General features: G+C 54.8%; 4 protein-coding genes across 4 annotated transcripts; 1 reads left to right on the top strand and 3 right to left on the bottom strand.

Annotated features, from left to right (window-relative positions):
- Positions 1–416: 416 nt before the first annotated feature.
- LOC34620175 lies at positions 417–3,725 on the bottom strand. The gene is made up of 5 exons (XM_026337506.1): positions 2,799–3,725; positions 2,433–2,576; positions 1,977–2,204; positions 1,723–1,827; positions 417–1,511 (listed from the first exon to the last, which is right to left on the bottom strand). The coding sequence occupies exons 1-5, from the start codon at positions 3,723–3,725 to the stop codon at positions 417–419; spliced, it is 2,499 nt and encodes an 832-aa protein (XP_026193291.1).
- Positions 3,726–4,865: 1,140 nt separating this feature from the next.
- Positions 4,866–8,000, top strand: LOC34620177 (lysophospholipid acyltransferase LPEAT1). The gene is made up of 7 exons (XM_026337510.1): positions 4,866–5,145; positions 6,185–6,285; positions 6,574–6,695; positions 7,068–7,153; positions 7,314–7,477; positions 7,692–7,793; positions 7,944–8,000. The coding sequence occupies exons 1-7, from the start codon at positions 4,866–4,868 to the stop codon at positions 7,998–8,000; spliced, it is 912 nt and encodes a 303-aa protein (XP_026193295.1).
- A 1,321-nt stretch (positions 8,001–9,321) lies between these two features.
- LOC34620178 lies at positions 9,322–11,059 on the bottom strand. The gene is made up of 4 exons (XM_026337509.1): positions 10,951–11,059; positions 10,634–10,723; positions 9,744–10,234; positions 9,322–9,603 (listed from the first exon to the last, which is right to left on the bottom strand). Exons 1-4 carry the CDS (start codon positions 11,057–11,059, stop codon positions 9,322–9,324), a joined length of 972 nt encoding a protein of 323 aa, XP_026193294.1.
- A 988-nt stretch (positions 11,060–12,047) lies between these two features.
- LOC34620179 (E3 ubiquitin ligase complex SCF subunit sconC) lies at positions 12,048–16,875 on the bottom strand. Its single transcript, XM_026337508.1, has 5 exons — positions 16,767–16,875; positions 16,101–16,240; positions 15,768–15,903; positions 15,586–15,660; positions 12,048–12,193 (listed from the first exon to the last, which is right to left on the bottom strand). Exons 1-5 carry the CDS (start codon positions 16,873–16,875, stop codon positions 12,048–12,050), a joined length of 606 nt encoding a protein of 201 aa, XP_026193293.1.
- Positions 16,876–20,088: the final 3,213 nt, after the last annotated feature.

The following is a 20,088-nucleotide window of genomic DNA, read 5'->3' as shown; positions in this document are numbered from 1 at the left end:
CTGCATGTAAACTGTTTCTTGTAAGTGGATCCTTTTATCCGTACAACTGCTCCCTAATGTCAGTCAGGGCTCTGCTGCGGCATTGAATGCAGAGAGTGCGTTTTGGAGCAGCAAAAGCCGCTGCTGTAGCGAAAGGCGCTAGAACGCAAGGCCTACGAAGAGAGTGGAGCAACACACGTGTCGCAGAGGTGTCTATTGCCCCCTTGAGCATGCAGATGATAATGACCGGTAGCAGAGACTCGCGTTGCACCAGAAACAGTTGCACAGCAGTTGCTTCAAAATAGGCATGGCCCTGCACTTGCTGCTACCTTTCGCCGTCCGCTCTCTCCCATGCGGCGCATGCTGTTGGTGAAATTTCATAGCAGCAGCGCTAACAAAAGATGATGCTGACGCTGCTGCCGCCAACACGCGCCTGCTCAGTCCGTGGTTGTGTCTACCCAGGCTTCTGCCTGCTGCATGCATTGTTGCAGTAACTCTCTAGCCTCTGTGACTGCCAGCCGGCAGCTCTTAAGCGCTGTCTTTTGATGCCCATCTGCTGCAGCGGCTATGTGTTGCTGCAACTTATGCAGCTGTTGCTGCAGCTGCTGCTGCAGAGGAGACGAAAGGAAGGGGGCACTGTTGAAGGTTTGCAGCAAAGCCAGCGCCGATTTAGCTGCAGTGCTCAACACTTCATGCGGCCTAGTTGCCTGCCTTCGCTTGTGCTTCTTCTTGTCTTCGTCCTCGCTAAAAAGACTGCCCTCTTCCTCCTGATGCAGCTGCTGCAACTGAGGCAGTGGTGGGACGCAAACAGTGACGTGCAACGGCAGCCAGCTGATGAGAGAGATATGCTTTTTTCTGCTCTGCACTTGAACGCCTACCCAATACCGCTGCTGTTTCTCTAAGACCAGGGGCTGGACCGCCGGAATGTCAAGGTAGATCTCGTTGCTGCTGCTGCGGCCTGCTGCTGCAGCTGCCTCGTCTGCTGCTGCAGACAGCAGCACCTCTTTGTGCATTACACAACTCAGGTTGCCCGCATCTGGCTGCAGCGCTACGGGGGGGCCCCCCCTTACCGGGCGGTGTACATACACCCAAACTTTCGTGATGCAGCGGAAGGCGGATGCTGCCGCCGCTGCAGCAGCGGCATCCGCACCGTCCTCGGGGGCGGCTACAGCAGCAGACGCAGCCTGCACATACACTCGGAAAGCCCCTGTCGCCTTCCGGCGAAGTAGTACCTCTACTGTAGCATCTGGCATGTAGAGGGTGTTCGGTATCTGCACCGTGTTGTTGCTGTTGGTGGTCTGATTGCTGTTGCCACTGCCCGCAACCGAAGAGGCGCTTCCAGATGCTGCCGTAGCAGCGGGGGCACCTGCCGCTAGCCCTGTTGCCGCCGTTCCCGATGCTGCTGCTGCTGCTGTTGTAGCTGCTGCTGCTGTTGCAGTTTCTACACTTGGTGGCGGGGGAGGCGCCGTCCACAGGATATCCATCGTGCGAGAACGAAGCATGCGCAACGCTTCTACGCAAGCCTCCTCATACTGCAGGAGACAACCGGCAGCAGCGGCAAAGCAGGCAGTGTGAGGCTACGTGGGTGCGGGAGCACAAACACCAAACATAGTGCGATCGCCGCAGTAGCAACGCCGCAGTAGCAGCAAACAAAAAGGCCAATTATTTTCAGTTTTCTGAATTACCAACTGCCGCCCCAAATTGCTGTGGCTTGAGCCCCTCATTCTTGTTGTGCGCACGCACTGCTTTAAATGCCTCCGTGGCTTGCTGTTGCAAAGACACCTCCTGAGAGTGATGGAATTTGTCAGGATGCAACAAGGCCCTCCATTTCTTCCTTGCCGCCGCAACCTGCGGCAGCACAGCAACTGTCTTAGAAAGTGAACTGCAAACTTTGGTTGCAGCTGCATTCCCAACACTCCACAGGATACCCTAGAAGCAGGTCGTTTGCTTCCCCGCTGTGATGGCTGCTGTAGGTGCTGCGCGTGTCTCGGCCTTACCACGGCTTCGGTTGCCGTGTGTGGATTGACGCCTATCAGGTAGAAGGGGTGCCCGATAGCTCGGCTGCGAGCAGCAGCAGCAGATGCTGCAGTCGTTCCAAGAGGCGCTGCTGCAGCGGCTGCAGCCGCCTGCTTCTGCTCCTGCTGCCGCTGCAGCACGAAAGCGACACAAGCCCTAGAAAAGGCACTCCGCCGCAGCAACTCCTGCTGCTGCTGTTGACGTCGAATCTGCAGGCACAAACACCGCTCGCTGCAGGAGGCAGCCAGAAGCGCATTCGCGAGGCTTTTTCGCAACAGCAGCAGCAACAGCACAAATTCAGGAGCACGCATGCTGCCGCTATGCAGCCAACCGACTCGAGGGGCACCCGCGTGTGTTGCTGCAGCTGGTGCTACTCCTGCAAAAGGAAGCGCAGGAAAAACGCAGATGCTGGGCAGGGGCAACATTTTCTGCAGTACCTGCTCTGCCCTCCACCTTTCTGCCGCTGCCTGCAGCTTGGCTTCAGCTTCACGTGCAGCGGCAGCTGCGTTCTGGCGGTTGCTGCCTATGAGAGGCATGTTCTGCCGCAACAGCGAGAGGGCACGACTTAGCGCTTCCTCGACCTGCAGCAACAACAGCAATGCCCACAACAACAGCAATGCCCACAACAACAGCAATGCCCACAACAACAGCAATGCCCACAACAACAGAAATGCCCACAACAACAGCGAAATCTGCCGTATTTCTAGGGGGGAAGGGGGGGCGGGATCGAGGGAGATGCACAGAGTGCGGCATCAACAGCAGCAGCAGCGACTTGCGGCGGCAGAAATCGTGTGGCTGCCCACTGTGCTGCTGCTGTTGTTGCTGCTGCTGTCTCCCAGGATGGATGGCAGGTCCTGAAGATAGCTGCTGGCCGCGATTCGGTTTGTAAGAGCCTCTCGTTCTGACTGTGCTGCAGCAAAGAAACGAGACCACTGCCGCAGCAATAGCAGCTGCTTGCTGCACTGCTTCCATAGGATTTCATCCTCTGATCCCACTGCGGCAGCAGCTGCAGAACGACGGCAAAACGCAAGGAGTTGGCAAAAGGCTGCAACCCGTTGATCCATCAGCGCCTGCCACTCGCCGGTGCTGCTAAAGACCTCCGCTTCGGACGCTGCTGCTGCCTGTACACCCGAGAGGTTGGAGAAGCACAGGCGCATGCAGCTGCTTGCTGCTGCAGCAGACTCGGCACACTTTATGGCCTCCGGCACCGAAGGGATGCATTGCAGCATGGATACCAAAAGGGAGAGCATTTCTTGCAACAGAACGCCCCCACTCGATAGCCGCTGCAGTCCCCCTGACGCTGCTGTATCTCCACAGCCGCTAGCTGGAGGAGGTTCAGTACGGGCCCGTTTGGCGGGAGGCGACTGCTGGCCGTCCTCCGCATTTCCTTCCTCCAGCTGCAGCTCCTGCTGCTGCTGTGCAGGCTTTTCGTTCTCTAGATCTCTCTGTTCTTCTCGCTGCTGCTGCTGTGGCTGCTGGGATTCCGCTTTTGCTGCTGCTGTCGACCTGGGGGGAGCATCAGCGTCTGCTGCTTTCCGCTGTAAGCACTCGTCCAGCAGTTCTGCAAGGGCATGAGTTAGCTCTTGCTGCTGTTGTTCTTGTAGCAGCTGGTCCTCCTTGAGGGCTGCCGCAGCCTCCGCTGCAGAATACCCACTGCGCAACAGCCGCAGCAAGAGCAGCCGGCAGACTGCGACGCCAGAGGGGGTGCCAGCTGCCTCGACTTCCCCCATGGCCCCCAGCGCGCTGACACGGGGAAGACTGCCGCACCTGCTGCTGGTGGAGTGTCAGGAAGCAGAGCGCAGGCAGAGCTTCTCTCAGCGCAACGCACACGGCCGATCCTCTGATGTTGCAGTTGCCGCTGCCGCTGCCGTTGGTGCTGCAACGCGAATCCCCGCAGCGGCCCTCGCTGACGGCCAGGGGCGCTAGGCTGCAGAAGAAGCGGCTTACGGCCTTTGAACGAGGAGACACGACGTAGAGCGTTTCGTCTACGCGTTTGGAGGCATGCGTAGAAATCGAAGGTTGTCTTGCTGGTGTTGCCGGTGCCGCAGCTCTCTGCTGCTGTTGCTGCGGCAGCAGCATCAGCAAAAAAAGAGGGGGTGTTTGCTGTTAGAATCACAGCAACCAAACGGGACTGCCTCTTCATTCAATTCCAGAAGGCTCCCAATGCGGCGGGCGGTGGGGTCGGTGGGCTGGTGGCGTAGTAGTACTGGTGCTGCTACGGGTGCGTCTGCGTCTGCTGCCTTGACTCTTTCCAAGTGGATATACCCATAGCTTGCAATATTTAACGATATTTAAAAAGTTTAACAGGAATAAACAACCTGCTATCCCTTTGCTTAGCAGTTGCTACAGCAACGAGTCTCCTCTCCTCCAGCGCTGCCATTGCGGCCTGCGCATTATGAGGGTTTCCTCCTCATCGACATGCTGCTTCAGCAGCAATCCGTGGTGGTGATGCGCACATCTCTCTCATTCGAAAGGGCCGACATATATGTGACCGCTTCTCCCATTGCTACCGCTTTGTTTATTACGATTAACTGTGGATCTGGAGAGGGAAGCGATGGTGTGTCAGCGGTTCCCGTTTGATGCTGCCGTCGGGACCATTGCTCGGGTGCTTGTGGATATAAGGGGATATTGCAACCGTGCTGCATGACTCTCTTTAAACCTGGAATGAGCAACAGAGGACTCTACCGTTTTGTTTTGCCACCTCCTTTTCATTCCTGCATCGCCGTTGTGCACAAGCAGCGCTCGAGTGCAGCCACCTGCCCCAGCAACAGCACGAGCAGCAGCAGGAGCAGCAGCTCGAACGGATTGTTGCCATCCTATGGCATGTTTCTTTCCTTCTAAGGCCTTTGCTGCTGTGCACATGAACTGATATGACAGCACCGATGACGAGTGCGGACGGGGTCGCCCAAAGTAGCAGCTGCTGCCCATGCCAATGGCTGTTGCTGCTGTTTCTATGCATCGGCGCACTGCACACAATTTACGCTGCGAAAGCTTTGCGATGGGTGAAAAAAGCCGCAGCAGGATGGGAGACCCTCACTGAAGAGGAACGCCTTCGCTATGGGCCCTTCGAGAGGCTCGACTGGAATTCTCTTTCCACCTCAAAGATCCTACTTGGCGCCTTTTTCCTCGTACGTTTCGAGTATCATAAGGGCGCTACCTAGACGCTAAGATGTACAGTCTATGACTTTGAAGTTCGGTTCATTCCTGTATTGTAGTACGTGGTGCTGGGCAGTTGCATTAGACGGACCTTGCTGCTGCTGCTGCTGGTTGTTGTTGTTGCCGCTGCAGGCGCCAATCCGCTTTGTGATTTTGATTCTCATCCTCGCGCTGCACAACATCTCCGGCCGTAAGTGCTCAGTGGGCAGCACTAAATACAGCTTTTAACAAAGTGGCTGCATCGCAGATGCATCAGCTGCAGCAAGTGTGATTGCATGCAAAACGCATTTTGGTAGGTGGTGTTGCGATATTTCTGGCCATTCAGGCTTTTTAGCCGTTTACTACAGGCTTGGAGAACACTCAAATCTGAAAGAACTCGGAAAAAGGAGGTATATTTACGAGGCGCTGTCTTCTTTCTGGTTCTCCCTCCCCTGACGAGGCCCTCCATCCGGCGCTTCGCCAAGCATACGCACATCAATTTCCTCTCCCATGCATACTCTATTGCAAATTTTGCAGTTGCACATCAATTTATTCTCCCATGCATACCGTATTCCAAACGGCCGCATTCATGTGGCTTTTTCCCCGCTACAGGCACGAATTCGCTGGGCTTGCACATTTCTTCTGTGGCGCCTTTCTTCGCGTCTTTGGTAAGCTGCCTGCGAACCCTCCACGAACATCTATCGGTGCCTCTTTGAAGTGCATCCCCTGGCTGCACCCGCCTTTGCCGAAGGGTAGACGGGCATACGACGCAACATGTCTGTGCAGGGGCCATTGAAGCGGCAAATCCAGTTTGTTCCTAGTCGTTGGCGCATGCATATGTACTGGCTGTGTGAGAGATGACGCGCGCGCATGTCCAGCAGCAACACCCCCGGGCTGGTGTGCGCTGTACTGGAAAGCATTCCAGATCATCTCGATGGACAGTGGACGCATGTCTTTCATATTTTCCAGTGCTCATGCAGCTTTTCTCCCTGAAACGCGCGTCTTTTGAGGTCTCATTTCTCTCTGTCTCTCTTTGTGATCATCGCCCTCACAGGCGTCGTGCGCACGCAGAACATCTTCTGGGACGGCCGCTATCGCGAGGGGCCTGACGCCTTTGAATGCAAGAATATCGTTGCAAATCATGTGTCTTGCATGGTAAAGTCTGCATTAAGAACCCTGGTTTGGCACAGAACGGACGCCACAGCCTGCACACACACGTGCAGGGGGTGTCGAGGGGAGGGTTAGCTGTAGCGCAGGCCTGTCTAGTCACAGCGAATAGCGACATGGTAGGGACGGGGGGAAGGGAGAAAGGGAGGGAGGCACAGGATGCGCGGCGAAGCGGCTGCAAAGCCGCATGCCGTCGTGTTCGTAGCAACAACAGCAACAGCGGCGCTCGCTAGAAACTTGGTGAAACGGCTGCCTGTGCGGTGGGTGCGTACTCAGGACATAATGTTCTTCCTGACGCAGGCATACACCTCATTCGTCTGCAAAGTGCCTCTCACAACTGCCTGGCTGCTCGCTGTTGTTGTGGCTGTCTTGTCTTATCCGCACGTTGCTGCTGCTTCGTATGCGACGGTTGGGGCGGCTGGTGCTGCTGCAACTCTCCTTGCTGCTGCAGCGTCTTTTTCCAGCTGCTGCACAGGCAGCTATACCTTAAGAAACGTAAGACGGCGTCGTGTGTGTCTCTGCTTTGTTAAGGCTTCTATCCGGCATACACTATTTATCTCATGGCCTGCACGCTTTCTTCGGTGCATCTTTGTTGACAGAGACAGCGAAGAAGACAGGCAAGCTGCTAGGGCAGCAGCCGCCACTGCTGCTGCTGCCACCGCTGCAGCGGAGTTTGCCGACAAGCGGCACCACCTTGCTGCCGTTTCAGCTGCTTCTTGGGTTTCTCAAAGGTGACAATACGGCTGCATGCGGTGCGGCTGTTGCTGCAGACATAAAGCCCTTGAGGCCTTGATCGAGAGGATGACGCGCGGTCCATCTGACCCCTTCTCCAACCCAATCGTTGTTTTTCCGGAAGGTAATTGCTCTCTACACGTATTATAGGTGAATTAATGTATTTATTGATACTGTAGGCCTGCATGTACAGAGGCACTGGCGACGAGCAGCTTTGTCAAGGCTGTGTGTACACTTAGGTTGTGGCGCTGTCTTAGGTTGGGTGCGGTGTGCATATGCCTCAGGCACAACAACCAATGGCCGCTGTTTGATTCGCTTTCGTCGTGGAGCATTCGCTGCTTTGCAGCCCGTGCAGCCTTGTGTCTTGATCTATACACCGGGGTGCTTGCACTTGGCGTACGAGGTCATACCGTCTGCATATTTCATGTCGCTCGCCCTCTCTGCATGGGTATGGACGTTTGTTGGGTGGGGGGTGCGGGGGGGGGCTGGCGACCGCTACACATGCTGCGCGGCTGCTAGGCGCATGACGCAGGAGCAGCTGCTGCATCTAGGGGGGTAGGGAAGCTAAAGAAACGCAGTGGGGCAGACTCTCGGGGGAGAGGAAGGGATGCCCGGGTTGAGCGTAGAGGTGTAGAGCTCTGCTGTGACTGATGATGCTGCAGCCTGCCAGTGAGCTGCGGGCTTACTGGCTGCCCCCAATGGGGCCGCCTCCTGCAGAGCAGTTTGCCTCAGAAGACGAGCGCGTGAACGCCTTCGCATGCCAAGTCAGTTCTATCGCCACGTGCCGTTTAGCCCTGCTGCCGGAGTACACTGCAAGTTGCCTCGCCGCTGGCGCTGCTTTTTGCTACTGCTGCTCCCTCATTTGACCTGTCTGCACTGCATACAACCGTTCTTTATGCCGTGGGGGCGTTCAGGTGCGAAATGCCATGTGGAAGGTTCTGAAGGAGAAGCACTATGCCGCCGCAAAGTGAGGCGTATGCACTATATGCTCTCGTCTCAGCTTCTCTGTGCCTCTCTTTCTGCTTTGCTTGCGCGTTTGCGGCATTCATGTATAGACCCGTTTATAATGGCGGCCTCCGGGAACCACCCGCCGGCTCCCCCTCCCCCTGATCTGTAGCTGCGCGGAAGCTAGAAGCAACAGCAACCAGGCGATGCATGAAAGCCACAGGCAGCGCACACGCAGTGACGCAGCAGCAGCAGCGAGAGCGATGCCGTATTGCGGTGCTGTGTCTTCAGGTTTGAGGGTTCGGAATGTTCGGACACGTGGGATGGCAATGGAAGAATTCGGCGAGAATGCATTAATGCCCTTTTCCGCTCTCGGACGGAAGAGATGATGACCAAAAAGCATTCGTGAAGTATACCGCTTTGCCGCCAGAGGCACCGACTGACATCACTAACAGGTGACCGGGACGGCAGTTGCGAGGGATGTCTTCGACGCATGGAAGCTCTATCATCGGGGTTGCTTGCCTCCAGAGTTGGGTGGACCTCTCACCCACTGCTGCTGTACGCTGCCGCTGCAAGTGCAGAATTTACTTTGTTTTCTCTCCCCTGTACATTCGGGGGGTTCGCCCGCCTGTACAATGTGATGATCCGCCGTGTTTTAATTTCCTTGCCTTTTGTATGCGCCACCTTTTCGTTCGTTGCGCACTGTGTTGCGTGCCGTTTCTCGGCGTGCAATCCACTTGAAGAAGGGTGCAAACTTGCACACATTAATATGTTTACATCTATGCGTGGACCGAGTTGGTGCCACGCACAGAAACGGAGACGCACGCGCGAGCTGTGAAGCCATACATTTGGGTGGTTAAGAAGCTAGCATTGGCATGCAAAGAAATCCTGGATGGGTGCTTGTCCAGCTACGGCCTGGCTAATTATGCAGGCATGGGTTGTCTTTTGTCAATGGGCCGCTTGGTCAGCGCCCATGAAGCTTCGCGATGAGGCTGCATCTCGGCAGCGCCTGCACCAGCAGCACTAGTAGCAGCATGGACAGCAGCAGCGTCCATGTGTGCCACTGAGGTTCTCGCTTGCACGTTGCTTCGACTAGTTTCCCTGCCTGCCGTTCCCTTCCTTCGCCTCGCATTCGACTAAGAGTCGGTGTAGCTAGGCAGCGTGGTCTATGCTGTACGCAAGCATACTCTAAATAAACCAGGCAAAGCTTAATCTGCCTTCTTCCCCCAAAAGGGGGGAGGGGCACATAACAATTCAGTTGCAGTGGCAACTGGCTAGTTCTTTGGAGGCGCTGGCTGGTTGCCTCTTTACGGAGATCACTTCCAGCAAGCGCTTTTTCTCAGTTGCTCAGAGACGGGACTGCGCGCTTATAGCAGGCAGGACCTTAAGGCTGTGCTGATACAGGCCACTGAGATCGTGGGAGGCGATGCATGCGAGGGAGAAGCTCTCAGCAGCTATTAGCGGCGGAGCCTCTTGCAGTAGCCGAGCGCCCGGCAGCACTTCCAATAGATCTCCAGTAAACAGATGTTGCTGCTGCCCGAGATCTACATATACCTCTCGCACTCCCGCGTGGTGCAGCGCGACCCGCGTGTCGCCTTCGGAAGCGACAAGGACCGTCCGAGAAAGAATCTGAGGAGCGGCAAACAAGCAGCAAGAAATAGATGCATGCCTTTGCATGCACATACGGCGTGCATGTGTGCATTCATACGCGGGTGTGCGTGTATATTTCATGCATGCCTGCATGCAACCTGCTGCATTGGGGGCCTGACCGCCTCAAGGTCCAATTGGCTGTAATCCAATCCGAGAGGAGCTTTGGGTAGGGGGCCTTCCGGGGGGGAAAGGACTGCAGCATCGGCAAAAGCGCGCGTCTCCGCAGACACGGCGGTACCGGCAGAAGCAGCAGCAGCAGCAACGCGCGACAAGAAGAAGGATACTTCCCTCAGGATGTTCCGTTGCCGCAGAGACAGGCGCTGCTGCATGCGCGAGAGCAGCTGCACGGACACGTCGAGGCACTGCAGCAGCTGCCGCTGCAGCTGCAGCGTCTCGTCCACCCCACCTCTGCTGCACAAGAGCGCAGCATACCGCCGGCAAAAGATGACGAATTCAAGACGGGTGCAACAAAAACAATCATTGTCATAAACTCCTCTCAAAGCAGACCTAGCCGTGGCTGCAACGGAACTGCGCCACATGCGGTCGATACAAACTCGCAGTTCAGAACTGCGGCAGCACCCAATATAGCAGCAGAAGCACACCCCATCAGCTGAAAGAGGCAGAGCGCCGCTGCCTGCGTAAAGTCGCAGATTGCGCTGCAGGGCAGCGATGGCAGCGCAGCTGCCAATTGCGGGGAGAGCAGCACAGCTGCCTGCAGCACATACATGCACAAACACAGAGAGAAACAGAAAAAGGGTAAGCAAGTATGCAAAGACTTTTGCATGCGTATGCATCCGAATCGAAGGCAGCAGACAGTTCCGGGTGCAGTGTACAGATATAACCACGAAGCACCGGCAGCAAGAGCCCTTGATGGCACGGTGTCTTTCGCTCTGAGAAGGAATCGTATTCTACCGGGTGGAATATATATACAAAGCAAGAACGCAGTGCAAGGGATGCCTTGGTATCAGCAGCAGCAGCTGTAGCCCTCTGCGTAGTGAGCTCAACTTACGATCACGTGCATTTCGTCGACAGAAAGCAGCGCGAGCAGCAGTGCCACATGGATTACATGGCTTGGTGTGTGTATACACCCCAGCAGGCCCTCAAGCCCCACAAGGCACTCCTTCAGCAACACAGGACTTCGCAGCCTGATACCGAAAGCAGCAGCAGCAGTTGCATATCACCCCTTCTTTAGTGCCCGCCAATAACACCTGTTGACAATAGGGTGGCGATATGAGGGCTGTTGCTTGCTTGCGCTGTTTTTTGTTTATCCCCCCCCCTCCTGCTGCCTTTTCTACCTGAATTTATACTGGAGGTGCAGGAGCCTGCCAAGGCCCTCCCAGGTCGTGCATGCCTTCGGTGCCCTCTGCAACAACTCCTCACTGCAGCCAGTAGCAGCAACACCAGCGGCAGGAGGCCATACGCAGAGCTGCCGCATCTTTTGCATGCCGATACAGAGGGGGCACCGTTGCAGGCAGACAACAAGGAAGCCAGCAAGGAGATAGGATAATGGCGAGACTATGCTGGTGTAGCAGAACAACCGAAAGACTTCGATGGCAATGCAGCAGCAGAAACGCACGCACTGAAGGGTCTCTGCATAGGCGGGTAACTTGAAACGAACAGCGGCGCATAACCCCAAGATGAGATCCTTCATACCCAATGACTGTGCACGCACACACATATAAACATATATATATACACATCTATATACACACCTACATACACACAGCTCCTCATCCACGTGCAATATTCACGAGCACATGCATTCTGAGATACGCAGAAGCGGGGTATAGTCCGCCAAGGCTTCCCCTTGAGCAAGTCCAATTCCCAAGGCAGCGTCAGCATTGTTGCTCATGCATGCTACGTTCCAAAAGGACAACGTGTGAGCGACCAAGACCGTAATTTCTTCTCGGGTTCGCTTTGCGCGTGCGCTGAGTGCGCCAAGCGCTTTAAAGGCGTCTGTCTGAGTCTATAGAGTCAGGAAGACTTTGTCATACGTCAACTCCGGCGTCGAGACGCTTCGTGAAGAGGGCAAGGAGGTCCGGCTGGGGATGCAGCAGCCGACTCAGGCCCTCTACACAGCTGTACACAGCAGTAGCAACAGCAGAGGCGGCACCTTAGCTGGAGTATGTGCATGGGGGCTGCGGCCGGTTGCAGCAGAAGCAGCAGCAGCAGCTGGACGGGAGATGACGTGCGGGAAGCGCGAAAGAGAAAGAAAGAAAGAAAAGAGAAAGCGCAAGGGGCTGACGCGCTGAACGTACCTAAGAAGCGTGGTTGGTGTGTCTTGGGAGCCACACAGCAGAGCAGCCTGTGTCGCAACCCCGTCTACTAGGAGGAGTGAGCCGGTGATGGGAGCTTGCAAGGCCTTTTCAAGGCTGTGCTTAGCTTCTCCTCCGCGCTGTCCATCGCTGGCTTTATGCACAGCGCTATCCTCCCTCCCCCTTCTCCGTGAGGCAACCCGAAGGCCTTCTCCCGCGAAAAGATCGGAGAGGCAGCAGAGCACGGACGGCAGTGCATGCGACTCCAAGAGATGCAACACTTCCTGCAGCCGCTGCTGCAGCGGCTGCTGCACCTGCACGCATGGATTCGGCAGAACCTACGCCAAGGGGCCTGCATGAGCGTCCAGAAGGAGGCAAGGCCGCACCCAATACGGCCATTGAAGGCACACTGATACAGAGGGAGGCACGGCGAAACAGATAAAAGTCGTTGAACGCAGTAAAGCGAGGCAGGAGACTCGACAAAGGCTCGGAGGCCGCACGCAAAGACGCAGAAGGCCAAGCGGTGGGTAAAAGGCAATGAGAGAAAAGTAGGCAGTGCGCATAGGAAGAGACACACGCGGCACGCGCACATTCGGCAGACAGGCGAAGACGCCAGTTGAGAGATGCACACAGGTAGATACCCACAGCTAGAGCGAGGCCTGTCTGTACAGGACGGGAGTGACAGATATCGACACCGACCGCAGAAAGGAAAGGAGGCCAAGGCGGCCGAGTAAGAGGCGAGAGGCTACGAAGGGAGCTGAAACGAGGGGACAGACAGCGACGGGGAGATGCGCCGATTCTAAAAGTGTCTCGGTATTCTTCTGACCAGAGGATGTGAAAGGCCTAGCTTGGCAAAGATGCTGAGGAGCTCGACTGCTCGCGGAGGGGAGGCCATGCTAAGGAAGTCATCTGCCCTGAAGAGCACGTAAGAGAAGTACAAATGCGTCGGATGCAGGGTCTCTCCTCGTGCCCTCTTGGCTAGCCACAGGTAGGCCTATACAGATGCAGCCTTGTCCGCTGTGCGAGTTTTTCTGTGTTCTGTCGCGGCGCGAGCTTCGTCCATATCTTTGCACCTGGAAGCAACACTCGCTAGGAGCGCTTCATCCGCGTAAGGCGCAGCAGCAAAGAGCCGCAGCAGCTGCAGCAGCTGTAGCCGAAAGAGATCTCCTCCCTTTGCATGCACCAATGAGGACAGTACACCCCACATCCCATGTGGCGGAGCTGCTGTCGCAGCCTGCAGCACAGGCAGTCGCATCAACGGGGGCACTCCTCGTAAGAGCCCCTTGGAGGTTTCCATCGAATGCGCGCGTAAAGAGGCGAGACAAGCAGCAGCAAGTGACTGTGCAGCTAATCAGATCCCTTCAGCGGCAGCTAATAAGATGCCGAGGCAACCAATCCTGTTCTCCAACTGCCTCCACAGTGTGAGGATACCCGTCTTTAGCAGGAGAGGGGAGGGGAAGGGAGGCTGGCGGGAGCGGGGAAGGCTGCCCGTGCCTCGCGCTGCCAGCTGTGTGTCGGAGGTCGCACATGCAAAAAGCCCTTAGCAACAAGTCTTACCGCTTCTGTGCATTTGCGGACGAAAGTGTCGCCTTCCGCCTTGGGTAGCTCTAAAAGGAGCTGTGCCATGGGTGTGTGCAAGCCTCTCCTGCTGCTGGTGTGGCCGAAGGCCAGCGTCTGAAACTGCTGCTGCCGCACACGTGGTGTTATAAGCCCCAAACGAGGCGCTGGGAGCGCAGCTACGCTGCGCTGCCACCCCTGTTGAAAAGGCTTTGAGGCCTCGCTGCCCCCATGCACCTCCGCCCTTGCAATCCTGAACACACTTCCCCCCATGCGCGCCCTGATTTGGCACGCTGTGTGCAGCCCACGCCGCTGTACAAACAGCGGCAGGCACTGCAGGCGGATAGGCCGCCGCACCATCGCGGATGCGCAGCGGCGAGCCTGCCCGCTGATGCCGCAAAAAAGCGTTGCTGCTGTTACTGTTTGTGGGGTTGCTGCGGAGGAGGAGATGGTAGTGGCTGCTGGTAAAGCAGCCTCATCGGTTCAAGTTGGTCCGGGCAGCCTTGGTTTCCTGTTTTGGCGAAAACCGTGTATAAACACCGCTAGGATCCTCGTGGTGGCCTCTCTCCGCTCCTCCCTCAAGGGCCCCCTCAAGGCCGAGCGCCTGACTGGAAATATCCGATCACAACGCCAAGTCAAACCCCGAAATCCAACCTCAAAAAGGCAAACAAAATGGTGAGGAGGCCTTAATGCCAGAAGGAAATGCGTGTGCCGCATGACTGCTGGGAGGAGCGAGTGCTCGAGGGCCTCAGGGGCCCTACATGCAGGAACGCCAATCTCCGCACGGGGTTGTATGTATGTATAAATATGCATATATATGGCCATAAGAAGAGGGAGGCCCACTATAATATTTGGCGCAGTCCGAATACGTCTTTTCCTCTCAAATTCAAAGATGTCCAAAAAAAACAAACGATACAAGGACGCGTTAAGCCGTTAGGCGCGGTCTAGCCGCATTCCGCCAAATCTGAAAACAGTTTTCCTTCCAAACCTACAACAGGACAACAACAGCGTTCCCATGGGTCTTTCCTGCTACTGCTGTACCGGTACTGCGCCGCTCCCCCAATACACCAACTAATGGGTTGTCTCATCACTGCCCCCCCCAGCCTCGCGCCGCAGCGTCCACTAGCACCCTTGCTGCAAAACGGTCTTTGCACGGCCCCACACGAGGACTAAATAAGCTGCCCTCGGAAGGTTCGGCCGCTTTCCAGCCATATCCACTGGGACGCTCCATGCAACGCCAGCGCTCCATTTTCATTGCAAGACCACTGCCACGGTTAACCCCCAGCGGGGGTCACCCATGTTACTGGTGCTGTTTCCCTTTGTTGCCGGTATAGCTACCACTCTGCTTCGCTAAATTGTTCCTGCCACCACTGTGTGCTCCTGCTGCCTCGAAACTGCCCCTCTTCTGCCTAGTATCATCCCGTCGTCGCTACCTCCTGATGAACTGCTTATTGCAAAGTACTGCACAACGCGCATGCATGGACGCGCTCACATGCAAACAGACACGCACAGTCTGCCCGCTTATTGTAAATCACACTCTTAGGAGTACAGCAGACGCATTAGGGTCCTTATGATGGAAAACACAAATGCCCGGAGGCTCCGGCACCGGCCGCCACAACAGAAAAACCAAAGTAGGAGAAACCCCGGAAGGGCCCCTACCACGGAGGCCCTAGAAAACTCCCCGCAGTAAGGTTGTGCATCCTAGTAGGCCCATTTAACTTTTTTTTGAGCAGGAGCGCCCCTTCTTTGAGCTGCATAGAGAGGGAGAAAGAGAAAAAATTATCGCTGAGGGAGACGTGAAAGCCCCTTCTGCTACCGGTCCGAAGACACACACACAGAGAGACGCCGAAGACAGTCTTCCGGCTTCTGCATCATCATCAGATACCTCTGCAAAACCAACAGCTGCGGGTGTTGCTCTTGCCACCATTCTCATGCCGCCCCCGTACAGAGAAGGCAAAGGATGGGACCCCTCGCCCCCTCCACGTTACGCGTCTTCGCACCACCGATTCTCCTCCCGTATCTTCGTACAAAAAGCGCATGCAACAATACAACAACCAGAACCCATGTAGCCTGAACGCACGCTAAATCGAGGAGTTGAAACAAAGTTTATGAGGCAGACAGCAGCAGCAGCAATTCAGCGAAGCCTAGCACACCTGTGCCTCTTCTTCTGGAGTAAAGTCATTAACAATATTGAACTCTCTACGAATTTCTTCTGGACTGCGGCCTGCAGACGCATTGTGTTACCCGACAGCACGCTACATGCATGCGTGCTGTTCGCGAAAACGGCGCAAGAGACCAACAGAAGCAGCATCCAACGGCCTTCATACCTACCTTTGATCATAGAGGCAACCTTTGCTGAGGTAAGCAGAAGGAGGGACGGGATATTCAGGTAGTCCGCCGCCAGCAACAAATCAAACAAGACCGTCTGCTCGACGTTTACAAAGTTGAAATCGAACTCTGATACTACCTCAGGAAAGCCATACCCACAAACCACACACACCGCAAGACTTAAATCCTCGTGAAACACGAGGAGAGAGAGGTTCTGGCTGGCACCGTGTGCCATGTGTAGAGACAACTGCTGCCCCAATGGTCTATCCGGTAAGTTCGGTCGTTAGCCTAAACCGTACAGCCTCAACACCCCCCAACCCAGGCTGGCGAGTCTACCTCCGCAAGATTGCTGGTCTTGAGAGGCGTTGGAATGTCTTCTGGGGGGTTGTCATGGTGGTGCGTGCAATACTCAACGACTTTGCGGAGGATGGCGCTGCTGACCTTGGGAAGCGGCACGACATCTGAATCGTCTCCGTCTACGAGAAGCGCACAGCGACAAAAAATCGACAGGCAGGCGCTTTGGACACGGAACAAGATAGGGAGAAAATGGGTAAATGCAAAGCATATATGGACTTGGGGAGGAAAATGAGACACGGAGGGGGCGCCAGACAGATGGAGTGCGGATGCGTGCGGAGAGAAAGCAGACAACGCAAACACCAGCCTTCATGTGAATAAAACGCGCGGCAGGCAGGTACTGGGGAATCTACAATAGCCTCAAGGAGCGACTCAATGCACGAAGAAGGCAGGGGCACATAAAGCCCAAATTTCTGCCGTCTCTTTGATCGGGAGGCTCGCTGGGGGGGAAACGTTGGATAGCTCTGGGGGTCCCTAAGAGGAGGGAGGAATGAGGGAGAGGGCCAAGCATCACAACAAAACAGGAGAAAGCAAGCCAACTGCCGGCAGCAATAATTTCCCGTCGCACACAAGGACGCGCACTTTTGCTTCCAACCGCGCCCGCTTTTGCCTTGAATGGGTGCGATGATTCACAGGGCCCTTACCTACCTTCCGTCATTGATTTAACAAGCAAAGATGCGGAGGCAACTTCCCTAGGGACTTTAATTTCCTCCCCTTCGCTTGATACGAGCACCACATACCGTCCCTCAGCCTCCATCTCCCTAATAACTCGAAACCCCGAACCCCTGTATGACGAGCAGAGAGGGCGCAGCACCCGAACACCAGGATCGCAAGTAGAGAGGCGCAGAAGGAGTGTTTAGCAGGATAATTATTAAAGAATACAACTAGGGTGGTAAAAGCCACAGTTGAGAAGCTGCATGCACATGTGTTGATATCCTACGCCATCAAGCATGCACCGCGGCGGGCGTGGTGGTTGCGCGTGCTTGCGTAGCGAGACTAGTGACTTCAAGTGCTTTAAAGAAACGAAGTTGGTTCCTAAGCAAATATAGAACGCTTGATTTTTGGCCTAGAAGACACGCTGCGCAGAGGTTAGCCACGCTGCACGTGACTTGCGCCGGAGCAGAGGTATATATCTCTACACCGCGGCCCCCTTCAGGGCTAACGTTTTCCCCTTCTCGTCGAAAGTGTCGTTCTCAGCCTATTAATTTCTTGGTCTATCTACTATTTCTGTATTCAGAAGCATGATGGGCACTAAGCGCTGGTGCATTAAAGGCGCCCGTATGTTCTTGATGGATGGTGGCTCAGTGTCTTGTAGGCAATGGCTCACTTCAATGCAGCCCTGGCACACTCTCTAGTGCAATTGTACAGGTAATCATAAAGCAACCATATTCTCTGGGCGGCCGCTTCCTAGCGATTCGTTCGTTTGAAGGCAGTTCTTCCATTTCCTGAACCACCAGCCCTCCATTTAGCGTGTTTTCTAACGTTTGAAAGTAGCCTAGGGCCTTGCGAGCACCGGCATAGCCAAGCCACCTATCACCACTCTCTACTGCAACCGTCCGAATCTGGCAGCCGCTAGCTACACACTTGCTCCTCCCAGACGTATTTGGATTCGGGAGATCCCAGGAAACTGTCTCGCCAGGCAGAGAATCAATGCAGATCTACTCTGCACCATAGTAAGGACCTGCCCAGGAGCTCTTCAAAAGAGGTGCTTTTGTATGCAAGGCTTTGCCACCACGGCGCCAGGCAGTCTGCTATGTGTTAACCCGTTGGAACAGGCTTGAAAAGCGCAACTCCTCCATTATTAATACCAGCTTTGCGCTCCTCGCAGAGGCCATGCTACGGTTGCACCTGGTATCTTTCTGATATCAAGTAATTAAGAAACCCTGAATTACTTTCTGACTCTTCTTGATTGGCGATCAGTACAGAACTGAAAATTTGGGTTTGGCTGTTCTCATAGCTCGTTGGTTACACAGTAGAGACAGCTGCCTACATCAAGAATTCATGTTGCGCCGGTACATTAGAGACTATGAGTGCTCTACTTCACGATCGTTGTCAAGTGACTCTTCACTCCAGACTCAATGCACACACCAAAGTAACTTATTGAGTGTATTTAAAGAAATTTCCCGCCTCCCCCTGCATGCACTCCTCCAAGTTGCTGATATGGGGAAGGCACACACACAAACCCACCCACCAACACACAGACACACACACACACAGTTGCGCCTCATCCTACCAAGCTAAAACTGGCCTTAAGAGGTATTATATTTCAACAGGCAATCCTCGTATTCTACCGTATAAAAAGTCTAAACTAAATGAATATAGCTAGTGTAGTGATACGTGAAGCAAGGACAGATGCACATACTACCCAACAACGAACAATGGAATTGAACAGCATGACATTGGAGGCGCCGTCTCTCGCTCTGTCATCCAAATACTGAAGTATGTGAGCCTCTTAAAATCTATTTTCTATGATATTAACTGCCAAGGAACTCCGCCATTGTTCAGGAAAGCTAGCTGTCGAAGAAGTATACCCAGTCCCACCAGGCAGCAGTTAAAACCCGTCATTCGCCTGCTAGTACATGTGCCAAGGACATGTGCTAGAGCTTGCAGAAGACAACTCCTCCCGCACTCCACAACCGAGAGATTTAGGTGCAGCTTTGGCCGCGAAGGAAAAACCTTCAGATGGTGCAGTTCGGACCTCTCTCCCGTTTTTTGTGCGTGCGTAAAACAAGGAGCAGCGGTAACAGATGTCAACGAGACTCTGCATTGGCCCATAAGACTACTATCATCGGGGTTCAACGGCAGCAACCCGTGGAAATTTACATGCACCACATAAATCCAATCGCTGGGAACACTAGCAGCCTTAAAATCAAATAACCTTGAAGCTTTACTCAAGGCCGAACTATGCTTAGAGGTCACCTGAGGGTCTCAAGGCCAAGCCAACCGCATTCGCTACTAAATGTGCCTTTGAGAGGAAATGCGTGGGTGCGCAAAGGCAGCTGTGTTGTCCGGAAGCGTGGTCTCCGAATGGGCCTAACTGGGCGAGATAGACAGACTACAGCAAGCTCTTTTTAAAGCCGAGCCGGTCAGAGCACACAAGTCAAGAAATTGCTTCTCAGATGATCTCTGGGTCTAAACAGCAAAAAGAGGCATTCTCTAGACAACCGAGGCGTGTCGGTTGCATGCCGGTTGGCATAAAGTTTGTTCCTTAGAGTGCATTTGGATACTAAACCATGCATAGAGTCGGAAACAGCTAAGAGCCAGGTCTACCGGTGTGGCCTTGAATGTTCACTACTGAGATGTAGTCGACGCTGGAAACCCCTCGAACGAAACACCGCGTCCTGCTCCTTGCGTACAACATTGACCCCTATCAGAAGAAAAATTTATTGGCAGAAGCGCATAGAGCCCGAAGCACCTAAGTGGTCCGTTCATACAGCAAATACAGCACTAGTCTCCGTTGTTATGCGGCTGCACCTGGCACACCCTAAAGGGCCACTATGTGGAGTAGGAGCAACAGCTGATATTCGTGCATCTTTAGGAAGCATCTCAATGTATAATCCTAGGAAGTACGCCCAAACAGAGGTAAAAACCCTGTGAAACCCCTGCACTCTAATGCATGTCTTGGGGGAGGCCCCCACCAGGGCCCCCAAGGCCCCGAGGGGCCCACTGCAGCGAAAGGGGGTTTGTTGTGGGACCCTATCACCTTGATTGTAGGCCATCCAGCCAAATGAAAGCATCTTTGGATATTTCATGGCTGTAGGGCCCGAATTCTGGGAGCTGGGTGCTTTTTCGCCGACTGTTCCTGGCGCTGGCTTGTACGAGCCACTGGTTCCCCCTTCTGCAGATCTTCCAGAGATTGTAACGTACAGCTTGGCACTTTAGGGTTGAGGCTTACAGGCAGGGGTACACGGCGTGTTGCTGAGGGCATGCGGCTTCCTGCCTCGATGCAGGAGAGCTAGGGTTGCACGGC

Source organism: Cyclospora cayetanensis, unplaced genomic scaffold, assembly GCF_002999335.1.
Source record: "Cyclospora cayetanensis isolate NF1_C8 unplaced genomic scaffold, CcayRef3 CcayRef3_contig_188, whole genome shotgun sequence".
Classification (NCBI taxonomy): domain Eukaryota; phylum Apicomplexa; class Conoidasida; order Eucoccidiorida; family Eimeriidae; genus Cyclospora; species Cyclospora cayetanensis.
The sequence above is the reverse complement of the archived record's forward strand: the minus strand, read 5'-3'. Positions and strand labels throughout refer to the sequence as shown.

Coding starts and splice junctions, on each gene's coding strand:
- LOC34620175 (XM_026337506.1), bottom strand. CDS start 3,725: ATGGGGGAAGTCGAGGCAGCTGGCACCCCCTCTGGCGTCGCAGTCTGC. Junction 2,205..2,432: donor AAAGGTGGAGGGCAGAGCAG/GTACTGCAGAAA, acceptor TTGTGCCTGCAG/ATTCGACGTCAACAGCAGCA. Junction 1,828..1,976: donor ACACGGCAACCGAAGCCGTG/GTAAGGCCGAGA, acceptor GTGCTGCCGCAG/GTTGCGGCGGCAAGGAAGAA.
- LOC34620177 (XM_026337510.1), top strand. CDS start 4,866: ATGACAGCACCGATGACGAGTGCGGACGGGGTCGCCCAAAGTAGCAGC. Junction 6,286..6,573: donor CAAATCATGTGTCTTGCATG/GTAAAGTCTGCA, acceptor GTGCGTACTCAG/GACATAATGTTCTTCCTGAC. Junction 7,154..7,313: donor AATCGTTGTTTTTCCGGAAG/GTAATTGCTCTC, acceptor CATATGCCTCAG/GCACAACAACCAATGGCCGC.
- LOC34620178 (XM_026337509.1), bottom strand. CDS start 11,059: ATGCGGCAGCTCTGCGTATGGCCTCCTGCCGCTGGTGTTGCTGCTACT. Junction 10,235..10,633: donor TCGACGAAATGCACGTGATC/GTAAGTTGAGCT, acceptor TGCCTCTTTCAG/CTGATGGGGTGTGCTTCTGC. Junction 9,604..9,743: donor GCCAATTGGACCTTGAGGCG/GTCAGGCCCCCA, acceptor GCCGCTCCTCAG/ATTCTTTCTCGGACGGTCCT.
- LOC34620179 (XM_026337508.1), bottom strand. CDS start 16,875: ATGGAGGCTGAGGGACGGTATGTGGTGCTCGTATCAAGCGAAGGGGAG. Junction 16,241..16,766: donor TGTTAAATCAATGACGGAAG/GTAGGTAAGGGC, acceptor CGCTTCTCGTAG/ACGGAGACGATTCAGATGTC. Junction 12,194..15,585: donor AGAAGAAGAGGCACAGGTGT/GCTAGGCTTCGC, acceptor CCATGCGTGCAG/GTGCAGCAGCCGCTGCAGCA.